Raw genomic sequence first — 10,707 nt, forward strand, 5'->3', positions numbered from 1 at the left:
GCTTTATTGCACTGTGGGCAAATAAGGAACCAGCCAGTTGGAAAATAACACATGGGGTAGGTTTTTATTGCTCTAACAGAGCAGAAGGGCATCTTGGCTTACCCCTACCTGATTCTCTCTCTGACTCTGGAAGAACCCACATTTTAGCAGGAGGAGGCCCCCTGCCAGTGAGTGCTAAAGAGATCCTGTTAGGCAGCCGAGACCACGTTGTAACAAGTCCCCCCGGCAGAAGATGCCACTTGGGGCAGCAAGCCCTATGAACAAGCTAAAGGTTCTTGGGGAGCAGCTAAGCTTGGCTCAAAGAAGCTCTGCTAGGAAGGAGTGGTGCAGAACTGGGTGCCTGCCACACCATGGAGCTCCTGAGCGTGCCCATGCCGCCCCACCTCCCACATGGAGCACCTTTCCATTGGGTTTCCTGAAGAAAAACAGTGTGATCACACAGGAGAAAACTGAGGTAAAAGATCATCACTCACCATCACCAGTTTCTTGCTGTTTACAAACACACGGTAGCTGTCATTTTGTTTTCAAGATAGGTTAACAGAATATTTTTTTCTTGTCAAGTCTTCTCTTTAAGTGAGAAAAATGTATTTCGGCAAGCCCACTTACTTCCTCAACTGCATTAGAAAAATCACTATAAAAATTATTGGCCTTAAAGGACATTATAGCTTGGGGGTAAAAGCAATTTATACATGGAGGGGCTTTTAAGCTGGAGCATAGTCATCAATGAACAACACAAACCTTGTTCATCTTTGTGTTTGGCACAAAGTTGACGTACAGGAAGAGGCTGTTAGGAGAGAACATCCAGTTGTCCTTGTTAGGCCTGTTCTTAGTGAAAGTGTCTCAGTGGAGGAAAAAAAGGTGTATGTAGGACTACATGAAGTACTTTATATTTAGAAAGCATTTTAGGATGTGATTTGAGAACAGCATGATGATACTGAGTTCTTACATAGCCATGACCTGTGATACAGGTCAAACCATAAGACATGTAGGAATTTCTGAATAAGTTTCGTATCCAAACAGCCTTGAAGACTTAAGTCCTTCTGCCTAAGACTAACTGAACCCTCCTGCACTCATCAATTACTGTCCAACTGAGTGTAACAGTAGATAGATTTTGCCAGTGCTCTGATGCTGTCCTCTCAGCAGGAGGTGCAGGCCAATCGCAGGTGGGTCAAGGAATTCAGAGAATAAACAACATGGGTCCTTCGTGTTTCCTAGAGCACAGGCCATGGAAGAAAAGGAATTCTCCTCCAAACCTGTTCTAAGTCTGAGAAGAAAGAGGGAAGTAAGCAGGGGAAATCAGAGAGTTGTGAAGAGAGCACAAGCAAATGCTGAGCACCCTTCAGATTCTGACTTGCCTGGGAGACTAAAATTGCTTTCCCTACTAAAGTTTTGATGAGCAGGGAGCAGCTGCAGGCCCCGTTGCTTCATGTGTACGGCCCTGTCTGTACTTGATTCTGGCAGCTTTACTGTTCTGTGAGATCTTAGGGCTGTGGGCTAAACTCAAGAATAAAAGCTGTAAAGGTCAGAGTTTGCAGCTTCCCAAAAAGAATGGGAAAGGACTTTATAACAAAAGAAGGGAGGACATAAGCTTCTTGACTCTTTCAGCACTGGAGGCAAAATTTATATTAAATTGCTTAGGTTAAATTCATCCCACAATATCTGTGCATGTTAAGAATGAGTCAGCTGAGGACTGATGAAAAGGTCACTGGAATGAAATGGTGTGATGTGCCCTGAGACGATGCACAGGGAGGCAGGGCCACCTTGCTGTGTACATCCATATCTACCACCAGAGTGTCTAATTAACTGCATGAAGGTGATGTGCTGCTTCGAGGTTGTGCCACTATGGCTGGTGACACATGGGTCGCTTCTTAATGCCCGTGCCACTTAAGAAGGCTGCAGATGTGCAGTGTTTAAGTACATAGAGTAGTGCCAAGAGAAGTGCCTTTGTCCAAGGAACTTGGGGCTATTAAAACTGTTCCGGTGGTGCCCCAGAAGTTGAAAACATGCCAGTAAAAGATGGTGTGCGATTCTTTGCTTAGGTAGCCTCTGTCTTGGTCTGAAGAGCCCAGCAGGGTGAAGGCCGCTGCTGCGGCCTGGCGGGGCTGGGTTCAGCGGCACGCGCCTCCCTCAGCCCAGGCTGCCCTTTGCCTCCCGCTGCTGCCCGGTCTCTGCCAGCCGCAGCGGGGACTGGCAGAGCAGACCCCACAGCTGCCGCACAGGCCTTTGTTCCCCCGCGCTCCGCGGGGTCTTGCTGCCGTGGATCACGTGGGCTCTCACACGAGCCAAGGTAGTCGTGGTCGACGACTGCCGCTCCGTGTGGGCAGTAATGGTCGTCTGCAAAAGAAAAGTACCTCTTAAAGCAGATCTTTTGAGGGCAGTACAAGCCATTGACATCATTTACCCCATACAAAACGATGGCTGAGGTGTTGACTTATTTTTCAAAGCAATTTTAATAATAAGGCAAGAATGTTTGAGTGACAGCAGTCTGATAATGTCCTCATTGCAGTAAGAGCCAGATGCTCAGTGCTGGCAGTGCTTCCTTCAAAGAGGATTTCGTTGCAGTGTCAATAAACTCGTTTGAGGTTGGTCACAGTCACCTACTACTATCTTAGTACTATCTATCTTAGTAGAGTAGTAGTTAACTAATGTGTAGGTAACTGCTTTTACTCTGTGTACCCCACACCGAAAATGCAGCTATTCCAGACTCTCGCTAGGAAGCCTCAGTGCAGCACAGAAATTAGGAAACATGAAATTATAAAATGAAGTTGTGTGCTAACACATTTATTTATTTTGTAGAAATTAGAAAATGGTATTGTATAGTACTGCTGGACATCTATCTGATGATGTGTGGAAGTGGTTGATTTGTTCCAAGTGAGTTCCAATAAAATGAAAATAGTCTGAAATTAGAAGTGTAACAGTAGATGCTGGGTTGACCCTTCCTGTGTTGGAGGATGATGTTGGGGCCTGTTTACCTGCTCATGTGAGGACAGGAGGGTAAAATGAGGTGCTTTGTTAAATCAGAAAAGCCACTCAGCACGTAACTATCTTTACGCAGGAGACTACAAATTCCTGAGAGATGCAGAGAGCAGATTCTGCACTTTTCTGTCTATATTTCTCAATAGATGTGTCCTAAATCTGCTTATTTGCACTCCTGAAACATTAGAGCACTGACCCAGAGTTTAATATTAACTAAACCACATTCAAACAAGAAAAAAATGCTGCTTCAGACACAATGTGTGTATATACGTGACTTAAGGTGTCCTGGAACCTCTGCCCAGCTGTAGTTTGCCAGGTAGCAAAGAGCTCAGGTTTCCCTGTTTTGGTAGCCAGCTTGTAAACCTGCCAGGCCTATCCTGGGAGCTCTGCCAAAACACTGACTCAGGATTCACCTTCAGACTAGGTTACAGGGAAAAAGTAAAATACGAAAATCCTGCTACTAGCAGCCCATTCTTACCTTAGCATCATTCTTCCTCACCTTAAAATGAGGACTGCGTCTCTAGTGTCTCTAGTGCTCAACAAAGCAAGACAGGTTTTGAAGGTATCGCCTTTGACAGGAGATGCCCTGCTCCAAAATCCTGTGTGTAAGCAAAATACTAACACCTTTAAATTTGGTAAGCAGGGCCATGACAAATGCCCTCACCTAAGATGCACTTTTTCACATTCACTTCACAGGAAGCCCTGCAAATGCTTGCTTCACAGCCTCGTTTACTTTCCTCCACAATTTAACTCTGTATAAACATCAATCTAAAATTTTAAGCTTTGTAAATATTTATAATCTATGCAATTTTCTCCCTGTATCAGACAACTGATCTTTAATCCCTTGTTAGAAAAGAGGAAAATGTGCATTTACTTACAGCTTCTGCAGTAGTCAGTGGTGAATATATTAGACTCTGATCCTACAAAAATATCCGCACTGAACTTCTTTATGCTTTTATTAATTGATATTATTTTTCTAAGTGTCTGAAGTAGCTCAAGCACAGCATTAGAGAAAAAGAAATAGTTGTTATCTTTGGATTTAAATCCTTGATTCAATTGGAATTTACTTTGGAATTTAAATCATTTTTAAGTGATTAAAAATGTTGCTAAAAGTTTGCCACCATTGAAAAAGACAGAAGGATAGAAAATCTAAGAGAAAGAGGGACAGTGAATTATGTAAGTGTTTGGAAATTTCTAGTAACCATCCTTCTGAGTGGAATAGCTTAATTTACTCCAGTAAGAGAAGCATATTTACCATTTTCAGTACAACAACTTAAAATCAACTCTCCAAACATCAGTTCTTTGAGGTAGTCTTTGTATTTTAAGGTTTTGGGAAAATAGTTTGCATAAAAAGAAAAGATTGGAGTGTGTGTGGGGGTATAAACATGCACAATCTGTACTAGTCAGACTAAAAGGAAAAAATAGGTTTCCATTTCTCAAGGAAACAAAAGGTGAATCCTAACATTTTTCTGCCACCCACACCAAGGCAGGAGCAAAGTCAGAAACAGCCTTTGAACATGGTTCGGGCTGGCTCTGCTCTTAGCATGTTTTCACCAGCCAGCACAAACAGGGCCAAACCACATGGAAGCAGCTTTAATGGAAGCTATTTTTAAAGACTCTTTAAATATGATTCATTAGCTGTGCTGTCTGCTCTGCAGAGGTTTCAAAGCAGCCACGCTCGCTGTTCACCTTATGCAATTACATTATTAGCCTGTGGTTCGTTACCTCACCTAAGAGCATAACATGACAGAAAAGTTAAATTTTATGTATATATATATATACATATATATATGTGTGTGTGTGTGTGTGTGTATATATATATATATATATATATATATACATGCGCATACCTTTTTCGCTGGACGCTCTTATGTATGGCTTAAGGTGAGACATTTTGATGGGTCTTTTCAGCCTGGATCCCGTGGCATCTCTTAACACGGCGCAGCCGCTGTCGGTGATGTAGTCGATGATACAAGGCCCGACCCATTCTGACTGGAAGCGGCCATCCTTCCACCAGTTCTTCCTTTGCCTCAGCACTTCGTGCCCAACCTGAAGGCGAAGGGGATTTATCTGTTTTGGCTTTCTTTGGCCAGTAAGCTTGTTTTGGGTTCTCTGTTCATCTGATGTGACTTTAGCTACCTGTGAAAAGAAACAAACAAAATATTTTCTTTCCCTAAGAGCCACCGTCTATTTTTTTTAAGACTGAATGCAGAAACCTAAGGCTAGAAGTATTTGGATATGTGTAATTTGTAGCATATAAAAAGGCAAAGCTCTCTAGAAACTGATTTTATCCATGTTCCTGATCTATATCAACACTCCACAAGCAAGGGCTTTACACCTCCCTGAGGCCCAACACAAACATCCTGACAAAGTAGCAAACCTCCCATTTTCTTGCTTCCCTCTTCTCCATACGTCCAACGAGCACATGTACACTGGGATCCACGGACCCCACGGTGGGAAAACAAAAATCAGCTCACTGTTCTAAAAGCTTGAATTCACTTTACATTCCAAATCTTTCCACCTTATGTCTCTTCAGTGTTCTTGCCAAGAACATCTGAATATGCAGAATTTACCTGACAGCCGGTGGTTTTCTCTTCCTCCAGAGCTTGCCTGGCCTTCTTCGTTGCTTCAAATATTCTGGCAAAGATGCTGTCTTCTCTTTCCCCACACACATTTGTTGACTCAGCCACGTGTGGGTTACGGTGAAACATTTGGAAATATGGGGTGCTTTCATCTGGCTCCTGTGTCAGTGGGGAGCAAAAGGCAAGCATGTTTAGCAAACAGCTTTGCAGGTACCCCTGGGGACATCAGTCCCAACTCGCAGGAGGGGAGGAGCCTTCACTTACCATATTAATCAAATTGAAAGCATAGGCAATAGCAGGTAAATGCTCATCCCAATCATCTGGATGCTGCGTGCAGTAGCTGTTAAGGAAAGCTTTGATCATCCTGCTTGTTCTTTCATTTAGGGCATCTGGCTGAGGGTAACCCAGTACTATCTGTTTCATTCCGAAGAGCGCAAACAGTTCTTGGTTTATCTTTAAAAATAAAAGAAGAGCGTAATTATCGAATGCTCCCTTGTTCAGTATCGCAGCTCCAGTAAACAAATTCAATACAACCTTCCACTCCTCATGGCAGTTGAGCAAAAGCCTTATATAACGTGCCCACAGAACAGGCCACATTCAAGAGTGGCAGTTCAAGTATGGCTTAGGAGCCACCATGATGGTTTCTATAAACAGTTTCACCACTCAATTTGTCAATTCCTCCTTTTCACAGCATTTCCTATTGCTATTTCATCAACTTAGAGAGGATTAAGTGTAAAGTTCTTAACTGCTGCATGTTAGGGTATTTTTGACATTGGTCTAATACGTGCGTCAACATAATATGAGTAGATGAAGTACAACTGTTGGAGGGTGAAAGACTGTGCCAGCTCTATTGACTAACAAAACCTGGACTATGACCCTTGAGAAGCTATTTTGCTTTTGCTCTTCATTCCAGAGATGTGCTGCACAATGTTACAGTTACAAATCATCTAAGCCAAGACCTACCTGATGGACAAGCTCCTTCCCTTGATCCATGGGCATTTTCTGAGGAGGTCCGTATAAGAAAAACACACTTACAATTGCCTTAGCAATTTCAGCTGCCGAAGTATGGCACAGCGGCAGGAGAACTGTCCACTTGGTGAACAGATCTGTCAGAATAAGGATGTTCATGTGGCTTCTGCTGGTTGCGCTGAAAGGTCCCATGAGGTCTACAGCAACTGCCGCCCAGGGGTCCTCTGCTTTGATAGGGTGCAGTGTGGGTGCTGTGCTCGTTGAAGTCTTTGCCCCCTGGCAATGCTGGCAAGCATACACCTAGTGCAGAAAGCAGGGATTAAGACCTCAGTAAAGAGTGGTGGTGGTGGCTTAAAACAAGCAGTAGGATATTACTGTAAATTCCCATTGTTCCTCTGTATCCTCTGGATACACCAAACAAATTCATTTTACCATCTTTTTCTCATGATTGCTTTCTTACCCTTGAGTTTTTCAGTGTATTCTGTGTACATAGCTGTGAGTTAGTTTCTAACACTGTTCACTTAGTTCTGCTCATCGGTTAAGGAAAACATTTCAAAAACTTTTCTGGCCAACTTGTTCCTTGTGAACTTGGCAAACTCCAGTGTGGAGTGTGGTTTTCAGAACCCCTCTATGGCTCGCTAAGAGTGCAAATGTACAGACAGTCACCAGACTGTTCAACATGTGCAAATACTTATGTGCTTAAGCTGTGCTCTTTCCCAAGGAGATGTGTGTGCCCAAGTCCCCTCTGGAACGTATGTAAGTGAACACTGGGTAAAGCATGAATTCTGCATTCTTGTGTAGCCCAAAACAGAGATGAGGCTTGTGGAGGAATCACAAACTGTCTGTAGCAAAGAATACATTAAAAATATACTCTAGAGCTATAAGCCCATACCCACTGTTTGACATCATTTGTTACGGAGGTCCAGTAGTAATTAGACTCCACTAAAGTCAGTGTCCTTGATATGCCGTGGTGAGTGCCTGCTGCATTTTCATGGCATTTCTCTAGCACCCTTTTCTTCTCCTCCTCCGAAACAATCACCAAGCGCATTTGTTTTCTGTCTTTTCCAACATAGAACAATTTGTTTTCTGAAAGGAGAAAGCAAATACCAATAAATTATACAGCAGCACTTCATCTTTTGTTGCTTTGTCACTTGGCTTACTAAAACACTGGGTGCGATTCAGTACGGATTTTCAATTCTACTTTGTCTTTTATTTTGTGCAAAAATAGCTTCTTTGTTCACAGTTACTTCTTCCCCAGGACCACTTGTTTTACATGTAGATATGATAAACAAGTTTACACTTAAAGTGTAAACTTAAGTGTAAACTTGTTAAATGTAAACTTGTTTATCATATATAACAAGTAACAAGTGTAAACTTGTTTTATCAACATGGATGTGAGGCACTGGATCTGTCACCCGGGGCAGTCAGACTCTGTCCCTGGGGAATCTCAGTGAACCCCCAGCTAACGCTGAGGGCAGTGGCGGGAGAGGGAGCACTGAGTGCTGGGAGATGGAAAGCCTGGGAGCCGCTCCACCGTGTGAGGCTCCATGGCTTCAGTTCCTGCCCACACGCGGGGCCCTTTGCTGGCCCTGCAAAGGGAGAGCTGCCTGCAATGACCCTCACTCCTCACAGCCCCACAGCAAAACCGGGAGGCCTGGGGAGCTTTGGAGGTGGCGGGAGCACCACGGACGGCAGAGCCACCCCGGCCTCGCCGGGCTGCCCCTCTGCGCTTCCCTTTCGGGGGTGCTTGGATGGCGGGTCCCCGTTGCAGCGTGGTGCCCCGTGGCTGAGAAGGGGCCTGGCTCCCACACGAGACCGTCTGCTAATGGCTTCTGTGTCAGTGGCCACCGTTACCTATGAGCAGGGGAGAGGCAGGGCTGCTTGTTTGACAGAGCACGTGTATGAACATGCGGGAGCGTGCTGCTGAGAAAGGCGTCTTTCTGCTTTCTTTAGTATCAGCAAATCTTCACCTAGAAAGCCATCTTCCAAAGCAGAGCGGGGGAGGATTTTTACCTTTGAAAACAAATTTTTTGGCCGCTCTTCTGATGCCGCTTCTTTCGCTGGCGAGCGTGGAGGGGTGGTACTCCCCGGTGCGCCGGTAGTGCGCGATCTGCCTCAGGTGCAGCCCGCCGTTTTTCCCACTCCGCACCATGGCTGCCCTGCGCAGCGCTCACGGTATCGCTTGGCCGAAGCGCCTGCCGCAGCAGCAGCACCTCGTGAGCCTTCCCTGGATTCCCTGCTGGTCCGAGGGGAGCATCCCGCTAACCCTGCGCATTCACTGATGCCGTGGAGCTCTCCTGTGCGCCGAGGTCCCTCTGGAAGCGGGGCAGCCCTTGCCAAGGCCTGTCCGTAAGAGCCACGGTGAGAAATACACACTATGTACCCAGCCCGGGGGCAGCAGAGCCTACGTGCGCCTGGTCACTCCGATGGGGGAAAGGAGAAAGAAAGAAAGAACATGCACGGAAATAGGTTAAGAGGGGAAAAGCAACTCCCGAGATAGAAACTGCCACGGATATTTGTTGTTAATTCCTTAATTCACCTGGCAATTAGATCCTGAAATCCCAAACCAGATTCTGTGGTTAAGGTAGTAATTGGACTCACTTCTCTGATTGCAACAACAAGCTAAGAAATCCCTAGTGAAGTGTTTCATTGGCTTAGGCAAAGCTTGGGCCCTGAAATAACAGCTTCAGAATAATAATTACCAGCTAATAACAAGCAACAGGCAGGAATATTCATACGGGCGTTCAGCAGTTTCTTTTTTCTTTCTATCTGCCCCAGCAGCAATGAGCACACGGCTGTAACGGCAGTTTGATCTTGCTCTAATTGACTTCAGCAAGAGCGAGTTCAGGCTTGGAGGCCGACAGCTCATAATTTCTTAATGAATGCTGGTCAGCCACAGCATTAAGCAAATTGCCCCTTATCCCTGCAATGTCCTAAAATGAGACAGCATCACCGTGCGCAGCCAGCTAGCAAGAATAATGAGTGTTTGCCATGCTTGCTAAGTGCCATATGATTATGGGAAACGACAGTATCCAGGCGCTCCGGATCCCACATTTTGTTATGCATTTTGTTATCATTGGCCATTTGAAGGCCAAGTGCCTAAGTCAGGCTCCTTATTTTTGAGCCAACAACTTTAACCTGCCTCTATTAAGGTAGGGGTTTGGAAGAGGTATTATGTCTGCCCGAGCTTTTAGGTCTGCCCATGTGCATTTTCTGCTAGTGTTATTATTTATAGAATATCACATTCTACTTAAGCAGTGGGGATAGACATTACCTTGTTATCAACATCCAGTGCACACCCTGAACTTCACAGTTCTAAGGAAGATGAGACCTTTGCTCCACAGAAGATCTAGTTTTGCACAAGTTGGGCCTGGCTTTCACAAACAACCATGTTTCTTTCACAGACCAGAGAACTGGCACACACACAAGCTTTTTATTGCTGCATTCGTTTACGCCAGGAAGGAGGGTATTGCAGCACAGGAAAGGGGCAGGGCCTGAACATAATCCTGTTTATGGGGATCTTGAGCGGCACAGCAACCTCTCGAAAGTTTTTAATGTGACAGCATGAGCCGAATCCATTGAGCAGGTTGCTAATGTGATAGCTGAGAGCAGGGAAGCCAAGGTTAGCCTGCCGTGAGACAATTATTGTGCGGTTTTTGTGGAGCAGGGTGTTAACCAGCACTTGCACTGGTGAAAGAGCACTGGGCAGCGCTGTTAGCATATCGTGTGCACGAGGGGCCCGCAGCGAAGCTTCGCTCGGGGCTGCTGCCAAGGCCGGCGCCACAGCCACCCGAGCGCGGCTGGCATGCGGGCTCAGCCATATGTTGTCGCTGCCTTTCCCGCCTGCGCGAGCTCAGCCGTGCCAGCCCTCGGCACGATGGAATGATTTGGCACAAGGGCATCCACGCATGGCACAAACGTGCCGCGGGCTGCAGCAGGGCTCTCTTTATCCTTTCGGTGTTTTTCACTCCTCACATCTACCTGGCCAGAAGCCGTGCACGTTCTGTGTCTAGTGGCTACACAGTTACTGGCTATAACAAAACACACAGCGCTAAGGGGCATCAAAGCAGGACCACAGGGCTTGCACTTCATTTAAGCAGGGAGTCTACCTCCATTTCAGCAGCAGCTGCTGGCGCACGAGGCTGGCAGCACGTGCGCTAGCTGCTGAGGAAATGGCACC

At 45.7% G+C, this 10,707-nt stretch overlaps 1 protein-coding gene across 1 annotated transcript; it reads right to left on the reverse strand.

Moving 5' to 3' along the window:
* Positions 1–765: 765 nt before the first annotated feature.
* Positions 766–8,769, reverse strand: GIN1 (gypsy retrotransposon integrase 1). Its single transcript, XM_026044118.1, has 7 exons — positions 8,541–8,769; positions 7,420–7,613; positions 6,522–6,827; positions 5,823–6,011; positions 5,550–5,717; positions 4,827–5,115; positions 766–2,334 (listed from the first exon to the last, which is right to left on the reverse strand). The coding sequence occupies exons 1-7, from the start codon at positions 8,677–8,679 to the stop codon at positions 2,036–2,038; spliced, it is 1,584 nt and encodes a 527-aa protein (XP_025899903.1). The 5' UTR covers positions 8,680–8,769; the 3' UTR covers positions 766–2,035.
* Positions 8,770–10,707: the final 1,938 nt, after the last annotated feature.

The sequence above is a fragment of the Nothoprocta perdicaria genome, unplaced genomic scaffold, assembly GCF_003342845.1.
Source record: "Nothoprocta perdicaria isolate Ctin4 unplaced genomic scaffold, notPer1 scaffold_35, whole genome shotgun sequence".
In the NCBI taxonomy this organism is placed as follows: Eukaryota; Metazoa; Chordata; class Aves; order Tinamiformes; family Tinamidae; genus Nothoprocta; species Nothoprocta perdicaria.